This window comes from Protomyctophum bolini (assembly GCF_963924005.1).
Source record: "Protomyctophum bolini genome assembly, chromosome: 1".
NCBI lineage: Eukaryota > Metazoa > Chordata > Actinopteri > Myctophiformes > Myctophidae > Protomyctophum > Protomyctophum bolini.
Window position 1 is genome coordinate 30849663 of NC_137862.1, and position 22939 is coordinate 30872601.

General features: G+C 44.9%; 1 protein-coding gene across 1 annotated transcript in view; it reads left to right on the forward strand.

The window, feature by feature from the left end:
* Positions 1 to 21927, forward strand: part of ccdc102a (coiled-coil domain containing 102A) — an 80378-nt gene extending 58451 nt beyond the window's left edge. Inside the window, exons 8-10 of the mRNA XM_080764182.1 lie at positions 8239 to 8409; positions 9171 to 9274; positions 19195 to 21927. Coding sequence (XP_080620308.1) covers positions 8239 to 8409; positions 9171 to 9274; positions 19195 to 19330 — 411 coding nt within the window. The 3' untranslated portion in view covers positions 19331 to 21927. The remainder of the gene's footprint in view (positions 1 to 8238; positions 8410 to 9170; positions 9275 to 19194) is intronic.
* Positions 21928 to 22939: the final 1012 nt, after the last annotated feature.

Consider the following 22939-nt stretch of genomic DNA (forward strand, 5'->3'; position numbering starts at 1 on the left):
TCACCAGTCTGCATGTACTGTATTTAATTTCTGTGTGTTTATCAGCGTACCCATTATGCTTTGGGTGACAGGGAGCATTCCACTGCCTAGACAGCATTAAGGAAAAGTCTCTCCAACAATCTGACATATTTTGCTCAATTTGTTGCTGGAGAAAAGGTTATTGAAAAAGTTTGTGTGCCGTTTGTCCTCTGCTGAAATAAATCAGGCTTCCGTCAAAGTGCAAATGAGATTACAGATGAAATTGATTTGGTTTTGGGTAAGGTTTTTGACTACTACTATTTGACTGTTTTTGAATATTTCCTGTTATATCTCTTTATGGGCCTTTGTACACACACACACACACACACACACACACACACACACACACAGTCACACACACACACACACACATCAATGAGCTCCCCTGGTGCGTGTCGTAACATCTGGGGTTAGTTGCTGTGAAATGACGTTTTGCCTGCCTGAGTAAAGGCTTCTCTCTGTGTGTGTGTGTGTGTGTGTGTGTGTGTGTGTGTGTGTGTGTGTGTGTGTGTGTGTGTGTGTGTGTGTGTGTGTGAGCACACGTGCATGCGTGCATGCAGTGAGTAAGATGTGAGTGTCTCTTGCGTATATCCATCATCATGATGGCCTCTAGTCTGCCTGTTAGTGACATGGGGGCAGGTTGGAGGCACAGCCATGCACGTGCATGCATGTGTGTGTGTGTGTGTGTGTGTTCACGCGCTCCCGCGCACGTGTCTGTTCTGTCACCGCAACTGGCCCTATTACCACCAGTCCGACAGGTTTATTTAATGCCACTGTTAGTCTCAGTCACACACGCGGTCAGTCACGCACACACACACGTGCACGCACACACACACACACAGGGGGTTGTTTGAGGGCAAGAGGGATGGAGTTAGAGCCAAGTGAAGAGAGGAGAGAATAATGACTTTTGACAGTGTTTGGAAAGAAAAGGCGTCAGAATGAGTTCCTTCCCCCAGAGCCTCAGAGCGGAGAGAGATGAGAGGAGGAGAACTGTGGAGGAGATGAGAGGAGAGAGAGGAGAGGAAGAGAACTGTGGAGGAGATGAGAGGAGAGAGAGGAGAGGAGGAGAACTGTGGAGGAGATGAGAGGAGAGAGAGGAGAGGAGGAGAACTGTGGAGGAGATGAGAGGAGAGAGAGGAGAGGAGGAGAACTGAGGAGGAGATGAAAGAGGAGGCTTATTGAAAAGGCATTCAGGATGGAGAGCGGGAAGGGGGAGGGGGGGGAGAGAGAGAGAGGGAGAGGGAGAGGGGGAGAGAGAGAGAGAAGCGTGGTGGAAAAGGTACTCACTTTTTTTTCTTGAGTAATAGTATCAATGCTGATAGTATACTAGATATGACTGATATAGAAGTACTCGGTTACAAGTAAAAGTCGGGAATTCAAAATGTACTTGAGTAAAAGTGATAAAGTATTGGTATCAAAATGTACTACACCAAAAGTAAAAGTACTCATTATGCAAAAATCTTTTGAAAATAGCCGATCTTGTAGCTCGGCTTTTCCACCACTGCGCTCTCTCTCTCTCTCTCTCTCTCTCTCTCTCTCTCTCTCTCTCTCTCTGACTGGCATCATGGCCAGAAACCCTTCAATAAGCTTCTTAATAGTGGAAAAGGGTTGAAGTAATGCAAATAAAAATCTACAATGTACTGGAAATTGGAAATACTCAAGTAAAGTACAAAATTGTACTTAAGTACAGTAGGCCTATTCTTAAATAAATATACTTAGTCACTTTCCACCACTGGAGAATAGTGAGAAGGAAAATGGGAAAAACACAGAGAAATGAGGGTAGAGGTTAGGTGAAGGGCGGCCCACTTGACACGTTTTTGTGTGTGCTTTGTGTGGGTGCATGCATGCCTATAGACGTTACAGTTAATGGGAGTACTCTAAGCACAGTTACCATGGCGATAGAGACAGAGAGGTTGCGGATTTTACGAACAGAAATGATGTGTACATTATGAGAGAGTCAGATAGGGTGTGCGTGTGTGCGTGTGTGCGTGTGTGCGCGCGCGTGTGCGTGCGTGTGGTGACCATGGTTATTCAATGTTATTTTCAGCATAAATTCACTGAGTGGAAGCTCTGTGGTTCAATTGTAATGCACTGTACATGTGGTGAACTTTGTGTTTGATTGGTGTTCTGTATAGATATTGTACTTTGTACTGTACATGTGTACTGTACATGTGTACTGTACATGTGGTGAACTTTGTGTTTGATTGGTGTTCTGTAGCTAATGTACTTTGTAAGAATGGGATGCACATGAATGTGTCCCATGCACATTATCTCAGTATAGGTCACTGGAATGTGCCGGAGAGGTTACAAACCTTTCTCAAATCATGCGCTGTGTAGACGGCCTTAATACTCTCACGTCCCTTTGCGCATTGAAGGAGAAAGACTGCTTTATTTCTCAGACATACCTCTGTAGAAGAAACGTGTTAAATCTGCCCAACTGCCACAGTCTGCTTTGGGCATCCGTGCCTCAGGCCTTGTTCTCTCTCATGGTACCAAAGTGCCCTCCTTTTGAAAGCGAGTAAACATCTCCAAGGTGACATCCAATAATCTCGAGCAAACGGTACCACAAAGGACCGTTATATTCTGGACGGCACTAATCCGCTAGAGCCTGTTTAGACCTGAGGCCCATTCTATAAAAAAAATGGCTTCTAAATCCTGAGAGTTTTCTGAAGAGCTTAACAGAATTGTCAATGTTCACTAAAAGAAAATATTTCTCAGCTTCTCTAGCAGATGGAAACATGGGAAAAAATAAAATAAGATAAAACATTTTAGAGCTTAAACCTTTGCGGTTTTACAGAACATGTATTTCATTTACCCATTAATAATGTTCATTCATAAAAAAAATTACAAAAGCAAAAGACAGAATTTATATAGATTTGTTTTCATTTTCTTTGGTTATTGATGGACATTAGGGCAAATTAAAGCATTTTTCAGTAATAGCCAAAGTTTAAGCTTTCTTTTTTTCATGCGTCTATCTGCTACAGGGGCTGAAGAATAGCATAAATATATGTAAATGTATGTAAATAAATGACGTAAATGTGTTACTGGTGTTAAACGTATGAACACTATGGTTACAGCAGGTCTGAATATAAGTGTCACACACATAACCATATGGCCGTGATGACAGACATATCTAAATATGTCTGCCCTGACCATCCCTGTGTCACCCACTGTGTTGCACAGCACTGTCGCCAATTAATTCAAGATATGCTTCAATACAAGAAGAATGCAACAGGCATGTAACATAGTGTTGCATAGCATTGCTGTAGTGAAGAAACCTTGTGTCTCTATAGTTAAAAAAATAATCTTAACACCCTTTTATCTCGTATTCTAATCCCAGATTCCGATTGTAATCCAAACAATCTTTATTTACGGCCAATTCCAGTCGCGTTGCTGGTCGCGGTTAAAAAAAACAATGCCCCGGGTGGTCCGCAATCCTTGCTAATTTCTTTCCCTTGAATAAGGCTTTTTAATTGTTTTTTAAATATCCTTAGCATAGGAATGGACAGACGCAGAAACAATAGGACTGTTAATCTGTTATGTACATTTTGAAGCCAAGACTTTTGTACTTTTAATCAATTAAATGTTGAATTTTACTTGTAACAGAGTATTTCTATATTGCAATATTGATACTAATTTAATAATGTTTAACACTTTTGCCACCACAGTTGACTGCAGGTGTGTGTGTGTGTGTGTGTGCAGGGCCGGTTGGGCCCTATACAGTAGGTGGCGCCAGGGGCGCAATAGGCTAGGGGACGGAGGGGACGAATCCCCTGCCAGCGTCACATTGGTCCCCCCCAAATGAGTTTGGGGATCCCCCTCTGGCTTGGGGGTCCCCCCCTTTATCCCCCCTGGCTCCAAAGTTATATTAGGAGTAATACTTGTGAAATCCTGCGTTCATAAACGCGATATATTTTGAAGGGTATATTTGATCCACCCCTGTCTAAATCCCAAAATGGTTTGGCCCATCTACCTTCGGGAAGTTGTTACACCGCCATCAGTGACCCAATGTGCTTTGCACTCTGTGGTGATTGCGTAATGATTTAATGAATACTTTTGGTGTCACGCACAACTTTTGGTAACGTGTATTGACTAGATCGATAGGAGATGAATGAATATACTTTATCCTCTACTCTAGTACAGTGGTTCCCAAACCTTTTCGTGTCAAGGACCCCCAAATGGACACGTATTAGCCCGCGGACCCCCCTCCCCCCATTTGAAGAGAAGAGAAGGAGAAGATTTATACAGTAGCAGTGATTCTCAACCCGTTTAATTTCAAGGACCCCGCTGCGTCCACATGACATGCCACAATTAAGGCGACAAGGGTCCATTTGGTTCCAAACTATCATGTAGCTGTACCCCCTGGAACTCACGGCTCAAGGACCTCTGGGGGTCCCCGGACGGCCGGACCCCACTTTGGGATTTATATTATTATATTAGCCACTAATGAAAGCACAACTGTCAACACCAGGTAAGGTGCAACTACATATTTAAAACATGCGAACCCTCTCCTCTCCTGAAAACTGCCCAGGTGTTGTACATTTTATATAGAATAGGCTAACTTACATGAGGTCAGTGAGTTTTGACCTGTTTTAGGCGTTGCTGTAGCCCTAGAACGGCTCTTGTTGTTACATACAGTACTGTGCATGGGACACATGGGAGGAGGAGGAATCACAGCCAGGTAATTCATAATAATAATAACTGTGCCAAAGCAGTTTTGTATGTGCATTGAGTCACTGGAACAACCTCTCTGTAATCCGACCCTAACCATAACCCCACGTTTTGGTGGTTAGACCCCCCCATCCCCCCCTCCCCTAGGGTGGTGGGGGGGACGGGGGGGACGGATTTTTCGGCGGCGCCGCTTTGCGGCGCCGCTCTATATCCCCCCCTAGCGTTCGGTCAGTGTTGCGCCTCTGGGTGGCGCTACAAGCGAGATCTGTAGAGTGCGCGTGCGTGCATGTGGGGGGACTCCATACGCACTTACGCAATTAATTCCACCCGGCATCTTGAAAATACTTTGTGTAAAACTTGTGGTCCGTTAAAAAAAAGCTTGTTTTGACGGACAAAGGGAAAAAAGGAGCCTTAAGTTTACTCAGGGAGGCAAATCCAATCCATTTACATTTTTTGTTTCTTTTTTGTTTTCCTTCCGGTTGAACCCGGGCCGGAAGGGTCGGCTGTTAAGCCTGTCTCCTAGGCTCGAAGCGGCTGCCTCCCCCATGGGCCGCCCCTGTGTGTGTGTGTGTGTGTGTGTGTGTGTGTGTGTGTGTGCGCATGTGGTTCCTGTGTTTTGTGATTGGTCTGTAGATTAGACGTAATGAGGGTAGAGCTGGTTTAATAAGGCCATGGCCTGTAGTTCCAGCCAATAGGAGATTACTGGTGGGGGTCACCGGGGGCAACCTGAAGGCTTCACACCTCATTCATCAATTATTGCAGGTGTGGGCTGAGGTCAGGTCTCTGTCTGTCTGTCTGTCTGTCTGTCTGTCTGTCCGTCTGTGATAACGGTACAACAGGTATTGCGTAACCGAGGGCCATGCATTCCCAATGTTTAGGCTTTAGAATGTTATTTAGGGGAAGGTCCCCAGTTTCGATCTCCAGCTTCGTGTTGAACTGTCCCTGAGCAACATACTAAAACGTTAGCTGCTTATACACTGAGATCTGTACATGGAAGAAAGGAGCCCTCCCTCCTTGTTCCTCTGTCCTCTTCTTTAGTCCTGTTCACCTCCCTCCTTGTTCCTCTGTCCTCTTCTTAGTCCTGTTCACCTCCCTCCTTGTTCCTCTGTCCTCTTCTTAGTCCTGTTCACCTCCCTCCTTGTTCCTCTGTCCTCTTCTTTAGTCCTGTTCACCTCCCTCCTTGTTCCTCTATCCTCTTCTTAGTCCTGTTCACCTCCCTCCTTGTTCCTCTGTCCTCTTCTTAGTCCTGTTCACCTCCCTCCTTGTTCCTCTGTCCTCTTCTTTAGTCCTGTTCACCTCCCTCCTTGTTCCTCTGTCCTCTTCTTAGTCCTGTTCAACTCCCTCCTTGTTCCTCTGTCCTCTTCTTAGTCCTGTTCATCTCCCTCCTTGTTCCTCTGTCCTCTTCTTAGTCCTGTTCACCTCCCTCCTTGTTCCTCTGTCCTCTTCTTAGTCCTGTTCACCTCCCTCCTTGTTCCTCTGTCCTCTTCTTAGTCCTGTTCACCTCCCTCCTTGTTCCTCTGTCCTCTTCTTTAGTCCTGTTCACCTCCCTCCTTGTTCCTCTGTCCTCTTCTTAGTCCTGTTCACCTCCCTCCTTGTTCCTCTGTCCTCTTCTTTAGTCCTGTTCACCTCCCTCCTTGTTCCTCTGTCCTTTTCTTAGTCCTGTTCACCTCCCTCCTTGTTCCTCTGTCCTCTTCTTTAGTCCTGTTCACCTCCCTCCTTGTTCCTCTGTCCTCTTCTTAGTCCTGTTCACCTCCCTCCTTGTTCCTCTGTCCTCTTCTTTAGTCCTGTTCACCTCCCTCCTTGTTCCTCTGTCCTCTTCTTAGTCCTGTTCACCTCCCTCCTTGTTCCTCTGTCCTCTTCTTTAGTCCTGTTCACCTCCCTCCTTGTTCCTCTGTCCTCTTCTTAGTCCTGTTCACCTCCCTCCTTGTTCCTCTGTCCTCTTCTTAGTCCTGTTCACCTCCCTCCTTGTTCCTCTGTCCTCTTCTTTAGTCCTGTTCACCTCCCTCCTTGTTCCTCTGTCCTCTTCTTTAGTCCTGTTCACCTCCCTCCTTGTTCCTCTGTCCTCTTCTTTGTCCTGTTCACCTCCCTCCTTGTTCCTCTGTCCTCTTCTTTGCTTCCCTCAATATCCACCCTTTATTGAGCTGATATAATCTGACCATTCAGGTTTGAGTATGGCGTGTGTGTGTGTGTGTGTGTGTGTGTGTGTGTGCGTGTGTGAGGGAGAGAGACTTTTACTGTCTAAATTAATGCTAAATTCAATATGGCAGATGGGGGAAGGGGGAGTAATGAAATAAAAGAGTGTGCGTGCGTGCATTTGCATGCAACTGTAGGCAGGGAGAAGAGAACATATGCGAGTGTCAAAGTGGTCCCTCCAGGCTGGATGAAATGCAGTTACGTGCATGTGCATGTGGTTTAAATAATGGACAACATTTGATACCTGTCCTCCCTCCCCTTAACCTCTCTGGCTCTCTCTCTCTCTCTCTCTCTCTCTCTCTCTGAACTCTCAGGATTCACACGCATGTTTACACGTCGTCGGTTCAGTCTGTTTCCTTTGTTCTTAATCCCCCCCCCCCGTCTCATTATCATCCCGCCATTACTCGTCATCGGCCCCTCCCCCACTTAATTGTCTTTTTGCATTACGCTATCGTTGTCTTTGTTTGGACTGTCCACAGGGTAAAGCTATTATCTGTGTGTGTGTGTGTGTGTGTGTGTGTGTGTGTGTGTGTGTGTGTGTGTGCGCGTGCGTGCGTGTTTCATTCGAGCCTTCACTCAAAGGAGAAAAAAGAGCTTTCCTTCACATGCCCTCATGCTCCTCTAGATGAGATTTCTAGTGGGAATAAAGAGAAGATCAAGAAGGTGAATTAAAGTGCCATTGCTGACATCTCAAATCACCCCCCCCCCCCCAGCCACATCCCCCCACCCACACACTCCTATCCCATCCTCGTCTCCTAGACCAGCGAGCTTTGCCCTGGATTTGAAAATATTCATAAATTGTAATTTTTTTCAATGCAGCTATTTTCAAATAGTCGATAAACGGCCTACTGTAGTTGCTTCTTTTGGGCTTGTTTTCCTAGACCTGGTTGCTTATTTTTCCCACAACACATGGCAACACTGCCCTCTTGGTGTTCATCATGTCCGCTCTTATTGTGCCTGTAAATCTCCCAGCATCGCTGCGCTGTCTGTCGCCGCGGCCTCGCATAAAGCTTTCCTGGAAGTCTGAGCGTCCAGGGAGCCGTTAGCCGTTAGCTGAGAGACCGCTAGGAAAGAGAGGCCTGCAGACGAGCGCTGGAGTGCACTAAGTGAGAATGGTCCATTATTGATGATGTCATTAGCGCCCGCCCTGCGCAGTCTTTTCTCGACAGACTAAACTAGAGGTTGACTTGACTCTCGAGACTCTCCTGACCTGATCCTGAAATGCTGCTGTGTATAACTGTGTGTGAACCCGAGGGCTTTAGTTTCAGAAGTCTTGTTTGACTTCTTTCCTTTGGAGAAATTGGCCAATCTGAGATAACAGTGTGTTTGTGTGTGTGCGTGCGTGCGTGCGTTCAGGAGCTGGCAGACATGCGTCACGTGCACACCAAGCTGAAGAAGCAGTACCAGGAGAAGATGGCGGAGCTGGCGCACGCCAACCGGCGGGTGGACGGCCACGAGGCGGAGGTCAAGAAGCTACGGCTGAGGGTGGAGGAGCTGAAGAAGGAGCTGGGCCAGGCAGAGGATGAGGTAAGAAGCTACTGTATGGCTGAGGGTGGAGGAGGTGAAGAAGCATTGGCTGAGGGCAGAGCATGTGGCTATGGTAAACCAGTAATTAACCATTAACCGTGGGGCACGGTGGCACAGTTGGTAGTGCTGTCGCCTCACAGCTAGAAGGTCCTGGGTTCGATTCCCGCTCGGGACACTGTGGGTGCTGGAGGCGTGTTTCCTCCTCCGCGTCATCAGTGCCCATACCCGAGGCGGGGTTGGCGAAAGGGCCTTTCTGTGTGGAGTTTGCATGTTCTCCCTGTGTCCCCTGGGGTAGGTACCCTCACAAAAAACATGCATTAATCCTGGTCTCTAACCTGCCTCCCCCTGGCCAGCCGGGGCGCCTGATGGAGGGAAAAGGAACTGGTTGGAATAACGTGTTCCTTCCACGCGCTACGTCCAAACAACTCCCCCCTGTCAGATGTAATGGAGCAACTTGGACACTCATGCATTAAGGAAGCATGAGTTCAAGTCCGTTGCTCTCCCCAGGTTGGCGGAGGGTGTATAGAGCCCAGGATCACATTAGATAATTGACACCACTGCTAAAAAGCGGTGGTGGAAGAGTATTGTTTAAGTGAAAGTATACAGCAATACCACAATGTAGAAATAGCCAAAGTATAAAATAGGATCTAAGTGTGTGCGTGTGTGTGTGTGTGTGTGTGTGTGAGTGTGTGTGTGTGTGTGTGTGTGTGTGTGTGTGTGTGTGTGTGCGCGTGTGTGCGTGTGTGTGTGTTTGTATTTAGCTGGATGAGTCTCATAACCAGACCAGGAAGCTGCAGAGGTCTCTGGATGAACAGGTGGAACAGACTGAGAACCTGCAGGTGCAACTGGAACACTTACAGTCGAGGTACCCACACACACGCATGCACGCACACACACACACACACACACACACACACACACACACACACACACACACATATGCACACACTCGTGCACACAATGTAGCATGCATCCTGCACACTTCCCATGCAGGGCTTCCTTGGAAAAGACATTTTTTATCTCAATTTATTTATGCGATCGATGAACCTTTTGCACAGCAACACGCTCAGGTTCTCAGGGTACCATTAAAAAACATTGTATTCCTTCAAACCTTACCGTCTTATCTAAGCTGTGTGTGTGTGTGTGTGTGTGTGTGTGTGTGTGTGTGTGTGTGTGTGTGTGTGTGTGTGTGTGTGTTTGCCGCGCACGCCAGCATGTGATGTTAAGCTGACAGGCTACTTGTAGCTGCCAGGCTCACTGTGCGTGGCGTCAGCCCACACAGCTCTCCTACTGTTCAGAGATTAGCTCTCTGCTGTGCGCTCGCACGTGTGTGTGTGTGTGTGTGTGTGTCTTAATTCACACAGTCGTGACATCGCTGTGGACAGGCAGAAACCTTGTATCTCCAACACTGTTACTTTCCAGGAATTGGAGGGAAAAGAGCCGGTTTTCCAATGGATCCAGTTTAGTATTTTAGTCCACTTTCCGCCAGAATGTGAACCCGGACATTTTGAGTACCCTAAAGTTTTATGTTAGAAATGTTGAGTATGGGTCCCCAGCATTTAGAAACTGCCGGATGCTAACTTGGGCAATTGTTTTATAATTGGCATAAAGCTGGGGTACCACTGACAACCTATACAAGGCAAATATTTCAAATTATCATTATGCTTTAAGTAGCATCTGACGTCAAACGAGGGGTTTTTCTCCTTGGGCTAAATTTGGCACTTGATGACGGCTATGGCCGTTTAACTGTGTCTGTGTCCCACATGGAGAATCTCTGTATCTGCCTGTCTGCCTGTGTCTGAAGAGTTGGACTGTTTAATTAATCAATTGGCAGGTGTGGGGTTGCCATGGCAATCAATTGGCTGGAAATTGCACAGGTGAGGGGACTTGGCCTCATTAGGTCCACTGGCAGACCCCGACCAGAGCCTTTTGTGGTGTTTCTGGACAACGGTGTATGTCACCGACGCAAGGCCGGGCACTGCACTCCCTGTGGTGGTGTGGAACACGTGTGTCAAATTTGAAGTCGGTGGGGGAAACGGTTCTCGAGTTACGTGCATTACAACCGTACACACACCCACACACACAGAGACGTGGCACATTTATAGTTAGATAGTTATAAAACCCACATACACACTGCTGGGCAGTGACGTCATAGAGTGCACTCGGCACACCCGAGGCGCAGCGCACTAGATTTCCGAACGACAAGTTAGTGTACCGAATATACGGACGCACCCCTAATCTCTTAACCTGATTTTTAAAGCTGGAGGTGGATTTATTTTTATACGGTTGTATATTTGTTAGAGGTTAGAAGTTTTATTTTATTTTCCGGGGCTATGCAATTGTTGCACATTTTTGTCCTAGTTTTGTCGTTTTAGTTTTTGTACTGCTTTGGCCTCGTCTTGTCAGCTCTCACTTGTAAAGTAAATGAGGTCTTGAGCCTCAGTGTGACTCTCCTGGTTAAGTAAAGGTTACAATTACAATACGACGACAACAATGCAAGCTTGTCGATCGGCTCTCTTGTGTGACATTGTACTACGACCAGGGCTCTGTGGACCACCAGTGGCCCTTGAGTGGGTTCCAGTTGGTCCTCAGTTTATGGAGAGTTGGTAACAAAATGGACCTTTTATTAGGTCTTTGCAATTTTCAAGAAGTGTACACTGTTAGAGAACGTAAAATAATTGTTATTTTGGACAAAATCTTATCCAACGATAACAAAATATTCAAAGTTTTGAGTCTGAGAGGCTAAATCTCAATGTGGCTCAAAATACAGAATAAATAAGGGGCCTTGAATGGGTTGAAAACATCTGATTTACTGGAAAGTAAGAACTATAGAGATACAAGGTTTCTTACCCCTGAAATGGACAATGTGTGTTATTGCCCATCAGTGGGTTTAGCTCTTACACCAGTCTATCAGCAATGCACATGACCCCGCCCCCTCTCTCTCTTTCCTCCTGTCTCTCTCTCCCTCCCGCCCTGTCTCTTTCCCCCTTTAATGTTCTCTCTCTCTCTCTCTCTCTCTCTCTCTCTCTCTCTCTCTCTCTCTCTCTCTCTCTCTCTCTCTCTCATCATTCCGTCCACATCCTAGCTGCTGCCGGCCTCGACAGCCAATCACTGGGCTCCCAGCCGCAGGTTACCGTAGTAACAGAGAGCTCTCTCGTTGCTGGGCTCCCACAGAGGAGTGACAGGCGTGTCGGCATGGCAACGGAGACTGACACAAATCTGTGCGTGCGTGCGTGCGTGCGTGCGTAAGCTTAGATATAGCTGGCAGTTAAAAGATGAAATTTCTTCCTGAATGAAGGTGATTGAGGATGAATATAGAGCCGTAGAACGTAAAGTTGTTAAGATTGTGTGTAGGTGTCCCTCATTGCAGCACACACAGGCGTGCGTGTGTTTGTGTGCATGTGTTTTCACTTCCCACATACTGTAGCTGAATGTACTTTACTTCATTACCTTCACGTTGTCTGAATGGCTATGGCAGCATGAGTGTATGCATCTTTAAGTGAATGATAATCTATGGCAGTGGCTGTGGTTGTGCTTTTATATAGAGCCTTTACGGTCACGGTGTGCATTAAATCACACATTCACACACCCTAGGTGGAAGTATCCATGTAAGGCCCCAACTTGATCCTCAAGAGCAGTTAGGGGTTCAATATGTCTTGCCAGTGTTGATTTCATCGACTAAAACTAGAACCAAAAATGTTTGTCGACTGCCTTTCAAAACTACATAAAAACGAAGCTGTGATGACTAAGACTAAATATAGTGACAATTTCATCAACAAATACAAACTAGACTAAAATGTTAGGAAGGGACTAGTGGAGAAGAGATCCAGTACAACTAAAAGACAAGTCATTATTTTTGGTTCCGGCGAGCCGCCCCGTGTCCGAAATGACAGTTACCGTGTAGGGGTCCCCAGGGGGTCACTGTACTGTACTGTACTGTACTGTACTGTACTGTACTGTACTGTACTGTACTGTACTGTACTGTACTGTACTGTACTGTACTGTACTGTACTGTACTGTACTGTACTGTACTGTGTGTTAGGCTGCGCAACAGTGACAGTTGGTTGTGAAAACAAATCAAACACTATTTTCTTGCTCAGACAGACCCAGCCAGGGACCCAGCCAGGGACCCAGGGACCCACCCAGGGACCCACCCAGGGACCCACCCAGGGACCCACCCAGGGACCCAGCCAGGGACAGACACACATAGCTCCTTAATGAAGTGGTTGCACCACTTAAAAACGTGTCGCGTTGTGAGCTTGTAGATAGCCGTTTTTCGCAGTCAACCAACCAGCCATTATGACGTCATCATCATTCTCCATAGAGAAACAGTCCCATGACCCAGGGCATGAAGGAGTAACGTCAGGACTTCTCCACTATATTAATCATGACCCAGGGCATGAACGAGTAACGTCAGGACTTCTCCACTATATTAATCATGACCCAGGGCATGAAGGAGTAACGTCAGGACTTCTCCACTATATTAATCATGACCCAGGGCATGAACGAGTAACGTCAGGACTTCTCCACTATATTAATCATGACCCAGGGCATGAAGGAGTAACGTCAGGACTTCTCCACTATATTAATCAACAGAAAGACACACCATTGCATAGCATAAGAGAATAACATGTTATTATTATTACAAATAAATTAACATCATAATATGTGGCCATTAGTTACAGTGGGATATAGGAGTTTTCTATAATCTTTGTTCTTCCCTCACATGTCATATAATTTTAATAATTTTATCCTCTTAATTACTGGTAACTGGTAAGGTTGTATTTTTTTATGTCTGCAGAACATTGCAGTATATTAACATTCAAGCAGCAGAATTTTACATTTTTGTCCTGGTATCCTGGGAGGACTAATTTGCGAATTGACAAAGTAGTCTCTTTTACTAGCCATGCCGGTCTATGACCATAAAGTGTACACTGTATGTCCAAATCTATATAAACTGATCGTGTGTGTGTGTGTGTGTGTGTGTGTGTGTGTGTGTGTGTGTGTGTGTGTGTGTGTGTGTGTGTGTGTGTGTGTGTGTGTGTGTGTGTGTGTGTGTGTGTGTGTGTGTGTGTGTGTGTGTGTGTGTGTGTGTGTGTGTGTGTGTGTGTGTGTGTGTGTGTGTGTGTGTGTGTGTGTGTGTGTGTGTGTGTGTGTGTGTGTGTTTCCATTGCTGTGCTTTATTTGTTTGTGTATTTTATCCTACCAAATGGTGTTTTTATTGGGGCTAGTTAAACACTCATCCTTTATGTTGACTGCCTGTTCTCCATAGATCCTATCTCTCTCTCTCTGGGCATGTTGGCTTTGTCCGCGGCGTAAACGTCTTTAAATAAATACTTTCTGAAAAGTCTATGAGGAAAATGAACAGGGATTTATTTTCCGGGTCTCTCGAGGGGGCGGGACTGAGTGAAGGCTGTGTGAAGCAACCCTCTCTGTCTGAGGTCTGGAGTATTGATCCGTTCCACCGCCCATGCTGTTGTCCTATTCATTACTCATACTAAACAGTGTATAGGCTCAGGCTTGGAACATTCACGTTTTGGTTCAGTAATCAGAAATGATGGAGGTGAAATCCATTTTCCACTATAAAGATTTGACATCCCTTCACCACTGGTCATCTACTTGGGTCTGTGTATCAGATGAGGGCTGTGGAGAGTTCAGATTCTCCTACCAGTGGCATCATTGGTAGGCGGGTTTGGACATTTCAATATATATATATTTTTTCCAGCTGTTTGAGCTAAGCTATGTTGATTCGAACATAGCACGTGTCAATCTGTGTGCCAGTGCTGTGGAGATGATGTCCACGGCACCCTCTCGTTCATAAAACTCTCTCTCTCTCTCTCTGTGTGTGCGTGCGTGCGTGCGTGCATGCGCGAGCGTGTGTGTGTGTGTGTGTGTGTGGACAGGATCCCTAAATGAAAGTCCTTTATACGCATTTGTCTGTTCTGCTGTGTGTGTGTGTGTGTGTGTGTGTGTGCGTGTGTGTGTGTGTGTGTGTGTGTGTGTGTGTGTGCATGTGCGTGTGCGTGTGTGCGCCCAAACTCTGAATCTCTTCTCTTCTTCTCTTCTCTCTAAACGCTAATTAATTAACAGCTTACATATACTGTATTTGGTAAAGTGAAAAACAGATATTGTGGCTGTCTGCATATGCTAATGTCAATGAGAACCATGCGGAAACAGATGTTTATATTGGATAAGTTAGGCTATATATATAATGGATAGGATAATATGACAGGATAGTCTGTCCTCCACTCTGAGCTACTATACTTAACTGGTGCTGGTGTACCATGATGTGCAGGCGTGATCAAGATGACATTGAACAAGTGGCCGTGCGCCCCCAACTTCACACAAGTGTTATGTTTTTTAAACTATGAAATGGATAGTCTAGCTAGAAATGTAACTTTTTGATTGACCTTTGAGATAACTATTATTCACTGTAGTAGCCTATTTACACGGTCGACCTTTCTGTTTGCCTTTTGGATTGTGTTTCCATTTGTTCCAGAGCGGGGAGCCTTTCAATAAGTGGTTGTTCACTGTGGTTGACGCATCGCAGCAGGCAATATGATCCCATGCACCATGGCCATGCTGTTGCTTTTATGGCCGTTTGTGAAGACTATTGATTCTCCCGCTCGCCTCCACCACTGATGGTTTGTCAACAGCAGAGAGAGAGAGAGAGAGAGACAACAACCACAGCACGTTTGATAAATGTATAGCGACCCCCCCCCCCCTCTCTCACTCTCTATCTCATTGTTGTCTCCATTTCTTCCCTCCGTCTGTCTCTCTCTTTAAATTGAGTGGCCGTGCTGCTGAGTGTTTTAGGCTCAATAGAAAAGCTTTTAGTGTCCAAGTGCATGTTGTTGCTCCAAACACATTACACCTTTATCATCTTCACCACTGTTCTGCTCACCCTGACCTGGCCACTGGTGTAAAGTAACTCACTACATTTAGTCATGTACTGTACTGAAGTACATTTTTGAGGTATTTCCAGTTTTATATACTTTTACTTCTACTCCACTACATCTCTGAGACAAATAGTGTTCTTTCACTCAAGTACAATTATGTGAAAACTTTAGTTACTAGTTACTTATTTTTTACTATATTTTTCATTACACAACACCAAGCTTTACCACTTCAGCCATACATTTGCGTCGCGTGTACGGCACTGCACGTATCCGCCTGGGTGACGGCAGACTGCTGGGTGAGCGCTGGTGCTTTGGCATGGGGGGTCAGATCAACATATGGAATTCTGTGCTGGTCATATATGAAGCGTGTCTTGAGTGTACAGGGTTTGATGAGGTCAGATCAACATATGGAATGTCAGAACAGGTCAGCTCCATATATGGAGATCTAAGGGTGGCAGCGTCTTGAGTGTACAGGGTTTGATGAGGGCCCAGGTAAATTTTCAGGCCTGTTGAGAACTCTAGTTTTTGCCGGCTGCCGGGCGCGGATGAACTAATAACCTTGGGGCGGGCCCGTCTAGAGTTTGAATGTACAGGTATCAGTCATAAGGGAGACATCAGAAGGATGGGTGGTAGTGATGCACGGCCCGGCTTTTTTTCATAACCTGGCTGGTCCGTCCCACCACGGGAGCCAGCCCTCACCAACCCGCCCCACAAAACAATATATTAATCAATGACCCGCCCCCCTGCAAAAAAAAAGGAGCCTAACGACCGGCTTTTCAACACCCAGCAAGTCCTGTTCATTCAATTGCTTACGAGAGAGAGGGGAGGGGGCAGGTACGTGCAGAGGGAATTTGAAGGGCAGGGGCTGGAATTCGAAAAGGCACCTTTATTTCTACCCAGATTTAGAGGAATATCTAATTTTAAACATTAGGAAATGACACTGGACTGACAGAGAGAGAGAGACAGAGAGAGAGATGTGACGGTCCCTCGTTCCTGCGTATACACATACGTAACATGACATACTATCTGTCATTCGTTTGGTTTGGGTGCGCACTGCAGCAGTCACAAGCAGTCACAAGCAGTGTAGCTCTCCGCTCGAGATGAATGAATGTCATGTGCTCATTTGAGTTTTGATTGTGTATATACTTCGACTTCGTTGCGCGGTGGCGGTACCGCACAGGCAAAATAGCCGCTGTACAAGTAGATCTGCTATAATTCTGTGTGTGCGCATTTTGCATGGCACCACGCTAATTAAGAAAGATTTTGTGCAGATGTGCTCATTGCGCAAGGTCGAGTGAGAGGGGAATTCTTTCAACAAAATGCTACATTCCAGTTCAGGATGGAGAGGACACTCCGATGGGGCTCTCTTTCATAAGCAACACATTGATGAACAAGCTGATGACTTCAGCAGGAGGAGTAGAGACAGGAGAGGTACCCGAATGCATGACTGAAGTAATGAGAGGTACACCCTTACGATGGAGGATAAGGCTGGAGAACGGTGGATGAATTAATGGGGGGAAGAGAGGAACGCGAGGGAAAGGGGATCAAAGGAAAGTGAGGGAATCATCTGAAGGGAGTGTTCTTTTTTGCCTTAGTCATTTTGGAGCATAAAGGCTAGCAAACGGTTTTCCTTTTTATTTTTCTGTTAAATTACCTTGTATTGATTGTATGCTTGTGAACCCTCTCGAAAACGAGATATTGTATCTCAAGGGGTATTCCAAATTAAGAATTTCAATCAAACATACACATACACATTTTCTTCAAGTCAAGATTGTAAACGGTCCCGAAACGATGATAAATGTAGGCAAAATTCCTCTGATAAATCATTGAAGCTTTTCTCTAAGGCATGCATGGGCCAAGTCGTTATAGCTAGACAGGATCGGAGAGCAGTCCTGAATGCTTAAACACCATTATCCTTTCTCCTCAATCCTTATTTCTTCCCTCTCCCCTTGCTCTAAACATCTTCTCTTCCATTCCTCTGTCTTTCCTCATCTCATATCTTTCTAATTCTAGGCTGTAACTAAAGCTACATAGTTTGATTGCTTTGCATGTTAACCGTTTCCCCGCCAATTGCGTGAATCTGTGTCTTTTGGAATAATGTGGCTCATACTAGCCCCCCAGCTCTTCATTTCACTGCTCAGTGGCGTTTGAAGCACCTGAAAGAACTCTCTACTTCCGCATTTTCAAATGAACCACTGTTACCACTCAAAAAACATGATTTTGTGTGGAATGCATCTTTCAGTTAAAGTAAGCTGGTTTGGATGGGGTAGCTAATCTAGACTAAGCCAAAGAATGAAATGGTTCTATGTACAGTATCTCTCTCTCTCTCTCTCTCTCTCTCTCTTTGCGATGCGATCAAAACACAAAACAAAATGTATGTACAATTGAAGGTCAGAATCTCCATTAAATCAATTTATATGTACCAAGGTCGCTTGACGCAGATAGTGTAGGAATACACACAATGATTAGTAGTCCATTTGATATCCTTCTATCACAGCAGCTCACGAATATTGCTGCTGTGTTTGCTCATTGTTGTACTTCGCCGAGCAGATATGGGAGTTTTTTTGTCATTAGCCATGTTTCAAACTCTCTTGGGTGATTTGTAATCTGCGGGAAGTATTTCCTCTCTCTCTCTCTCTCTCTCTCTCTCTCTCTCTTTCGTTTTATTTATTTCTTCTATACTACTATCACTCTTGCACAAACACAAATCTGTGTTTGTGCAATATATATCATTGGTCTTTGGGCTGTTGTGAGTGCATGCGAACACATGCACAGCACGCACAGAAAGTGGTGTAAACAAACAGGCTATTCTTACATAGTACGTCTGTAAAAACAAAAGATGCGTGAAAACAAACAACCTTCATTTATTGTAATTTATTATGAGGTGTTTTTTACTTTACTGGAGTATTTCCAATTTTCCGTTATTTTACTTTTTCTCCACTACAATTATTTTAAAACATTAGTTAATCGTTACTTTGTAGATTTTAATGATTATTACAAAATATGCATTACCCAATTCAGCCCTACATAAATGTACATTTCGGACATCTAGCCGATCTACAAGCTCACAATGCTGTGACGGGACATTCTGCATAAAGAGTATACTTTCTACACTTCAAGTACATTTTCATACCAATACTTTAGTACTTAGGGTTAAACTTGTAACAGTTTTTTTCTGCATTGCAGTATTGATACTTTTACTCAAGTAAAAGTATCTCCCTCTGTGTGTCTCTCTTCCTCTGGTTCCTCTCTCTCATGGCGTCCACGTCCTTCTCATCAGTGTTGATTTCCTCGACTAAAACTGTGACGAAAAAAGTTCATCGACAACCTTTTCTCACCAACATAAATTAAATAAAAATCACATCTGTGTGAACTGAGCGGTGCAACTATAAATGTATTATTATAGTTACTGTACTGTACTGTGCTCTGTACTTTTTGGGGAAACAATCTTTGAGAAATGACTTACTGTGTGGGGGTCTCACGGGGGGTCCCTGGAACATCCAGACCCCCAGGAATGCACCCAGGGGGGCGGCCCAGTTCCGGCGAGCCTTCCCACGTACGAAATGGTCGAGAAAGGACAGAGTTACCGTGTTGCAGCTTTCCGTGCTCGGATACAGAGACACAGGACACACATACGGACATACATAGCTCCGTAATGGAGGCACCGCTCAAAAACTAAACTATGATGAATAAAACTAAGACTAATATATTGACAATTTCCTCAACAAATATAAACTAGACTAAAATGTCATTATGCAACTAAAACATGACTCAAAACTAAATGAAAAATACTATGACTATTATCTGAATAAAAAAATGTGCTATCAAAATCAACAGTGATTCTCTATCTGTGTGTGTGTGTGTGTGTGTGTGTGTGTTTGTCCAGACTGCGTCGCCAGCAGCAGAGCCCGGGGCTGTTTGGAAAGATGAGGTCGGCTCGGTTCAGCCCGGACAACAACGCAGACGGACCACCCAGCGACATGGACGAGGAGGAGGAGGAGCTGCAGTTACAGATACCATGATACGCACACACGCACGCACACACGCACACTGTAATTGCATACACTGACACGACACATTACATTTATACCTAGCATATTCTGCGGCAGCCCTGCTTCCCAAACAGTGGGTCAGGGAAAGCACATTTTTATGGGTCCCTTTTGTTTTTTTGGGGTTTCCTACATTTTGTTTTTCCATCTATCCAAGTATCCATCCATCTTCAACCGCTTATCCGTAGTCGGGTTGCGGGGGCAACAGCTCCACCAGAGTGCTCCAGACTTCCCTCTCCAAAGCAACATTAGTGACTTCCTCCTGGGGGATCCCGAGACGTTCCAAGGCCAGTGAGTCGATGTATTTCCTCCAACTGCGCCTTGGTCTGCCCCGGGGTCTCCTCCCAGTGGGACGTGCCTCGAGGACCTCCCTAGGGAGACGCCCGAGAGGCATCCTAACCAGATGCCCGAACCACCTAAACTATAGAACTGCTATTTTCACTAGTTTGGGTCCCGGCAAACATCTAATTTCTTTTTTGGGTCTTGAGCTAAAAGGTTTGGCAACCACTGTGCCACCTTGCGCGCTGTTAAAGACGCACGCATGCACGCACACACACACACACACACACACACACACACACACACACACACACACACACACACACACACACACACACACACACACACACACACACACACACACACACACAGAAATGCAGAGGGCATCTATCTGATGGATGTATTCAAGAGACAGATGGATGAGTTAACAGAGAACCGTTTGGTGTATCAGACGGATGTCTCCATACCAATGACCTCCAGCCCCCCGCCTGTCCATTCCCACGACCAACGCACTATTACATGCAGTATTTACCGGCTCACACCTCAAGTTAGGGCTGGGCACTATATATCAAACTGATATCATGATATATGAGACTAGATTGTCTGGGATTTGGGATATTGTAGTTTTTTTCCTGGTTTTAATCCCTCGTGCCTGGTGTATGATACCATTTCATGAATGGTCAACAATAGTGAAAAATAGCTAAAATAGCAGATCTACAAGCTTGCAAGGCGTGGGCTTGTGCATAGGCTATGTTCACTATTTCTGAACATTTTTTGAAACATTTTTATCTTCACAATTTAGATATGGAGGAGGTATTTGGTAAACATATGTGCCAGCCCTGTACCTCAACTTACCATAAACATGTTCGTGTTTATCCCCTTCAGGACTGTTGTTCCATCTCAAATAGGCATGTAAAGATATGCTGTGTTGTCGCGGCATGAAATAAATTCATCATGTGTTATTGTTGTGGCCCCCGAGGCCCATTCACCAAAGCCAGCAACATGTCTTGCACATCCAGAAACCACTGAATTGGAACAATTCTGTGGATGCAGCGGTGTAACTAGACAAGATGATTACCACGGGCCACGATTTCAATAATGGCTTTGAAGGATTAGACGACGGGTATCTGAACATATCGTGCTTCAAGTTGAATTTGGCTGCCGATACCGATTAAATATAAAAGTGTTTCTGTCCTGTGTCAACGAGAGCCCTCTCTCAACCTAATGGGACAGACATAGAATAGGGCTGGGCCATATGGACAAAGTCACATAGGCTATCACAATAGATATTGACCAAATACCATGGGATCGATATTGGGACAATAATATTCTATTGTGATGAAAAAAGCTTGAAAAAACAGGTTGCAAGGCAGCATTATTTGTGTGTGTGTGTGTGTGTTGTCTTTCCCTGATTAAAGTCTGGGAAGCACTTCTTCCATGTCATGACAACTATAGCCAAAATCCCAGGCCATATTTAGTCTCATATCACGTTCTAAATGTAATAGGGATATATTGCCCAGTCCTAGCCACCTCTCTTTCCTGTTTCTGCCTATGAGAGATGTGTGAATGTTGGCTAGTACATGGACTGTCCTCGCTAAATGGTGAAACGTACATTTATATAGTGCTTTTATCCAAAGCGCTTTACACAGATTGTGCATTACATTCACACATACATTCATACACCGATGGCGGAGGAAACCATGCAAGGCACCAACCTGCACATTGGGAGCAATTAGGGGTTCAGCGACTTGCTCAAGGACACTTCGGCACTAACTCTGGGGGAGCCCACAGGGTTCGAACTGGATGGGAACTGCAAGGTTCCATCCGGCTGCTCTACCGGCCATTAACCCTGAGCCACTGCCGCTCCTCGGTCATAGGTGTGAGATGTTTATGCCTCGCAAGTCAATCGACGCTAAGACTCCAATTCCACCAGTGATGATGATGATGGTGTCTAATTATGTTTGGCTGAGAAACAGCTGTAAGGGATTTTCAGATATTATATATCGATTTCAGATGATTATAGATGAGCGATATATGTCCAGACGTGGAACACGTTATCTTTTCTAATCAGTCTGTTGGTTGAGAAAGCAATAAAGCATTCACCTGTCCCCCACACTCCACTGTCACAGCCTACGCCTCAACCGTAACGCTGCAAGGGGACCAAGACATTTCTACCGATCAGGATTATAAACTATTTATGTTGTTGTTGTTCTTGTTACGGTTTAGTTTTTATAATTGATCTGTACCACAGTGTTTTTGTATTAGCTCTATAAATGTCAACTGTACATAAAGACAGCTGTTTCATTGTCTTTATTTTTGTATGCGCGTCACTTGCGTGTTGTATTTTTACATTTCAGATGAAATACTGTATGCAGGCTACAGTGAGTAAAGACACATTGTGCTCTGTCGCATGCCAAAAATAGCAGATCCACAAGCTCATAATGCCTTGCGTATTAATGCGTAATGTGTGACACGTGAGATTGTAAGTTTGCTATTGTTGGTGCGGGACATCTTGCCATGGAGGAATAATTAGGTTTAGAGACGAGGGTCAGCGAGCAGAAGGAAGAAGCGGTTGAACAGACTCAGAAATACAGAGGCACATGATAATGAGCAAGTCTGTCGTTGGCTGGCTCGCTGTGTGTGTGTGTGTGTGTGTGTGTGTGTGTGTGTGCGTGCATGTTTTTGTCCCTCCAGTGTACAAACTCATCCCCACACCTCGCATGTATACACGCTAAGCAACACAGCATTTTGACAACTGCTGCCAGTATCTTATCTGCATGCAACGATTATTATTATTAGCCACCATACTGTATGTGAAAGAAGAGGAAGATATACTCGTTCAAAGCAAACTTAATTTCAGCTACTATAATTCAAGGCATCCCATTGAGAAGAAAACTAATTACGATTTAATTGTGTTTTTGGCATTGAATATTGGAACATAATGAATAAAGAATTCATTTCTGTTAGCCTGGTAATCAAAAAATGCACAGGGCAGATATGACAAATAACTGAAATATACAAATAAATTACTGACATTATTCATTAATGTTATACTTTAAAATCAACTTTGAAACGATTATGAGAAAATAAATGCGATTATCTCTAATAATTGTGATTAGACAATTATGTAATAATTGTGACAGGCCTACCTTAGCCCAATGCTACCATGTGAATACTTTTGCAGGGTCTCATGCACACTGCGTGCACGTACTGTAGTGCATGCATGTTTGCATACATTTCTTTATTTTTTTTACTTTATTGAGTCAATCACATGTACAATTCCTACATTTGTTTCTCACATGT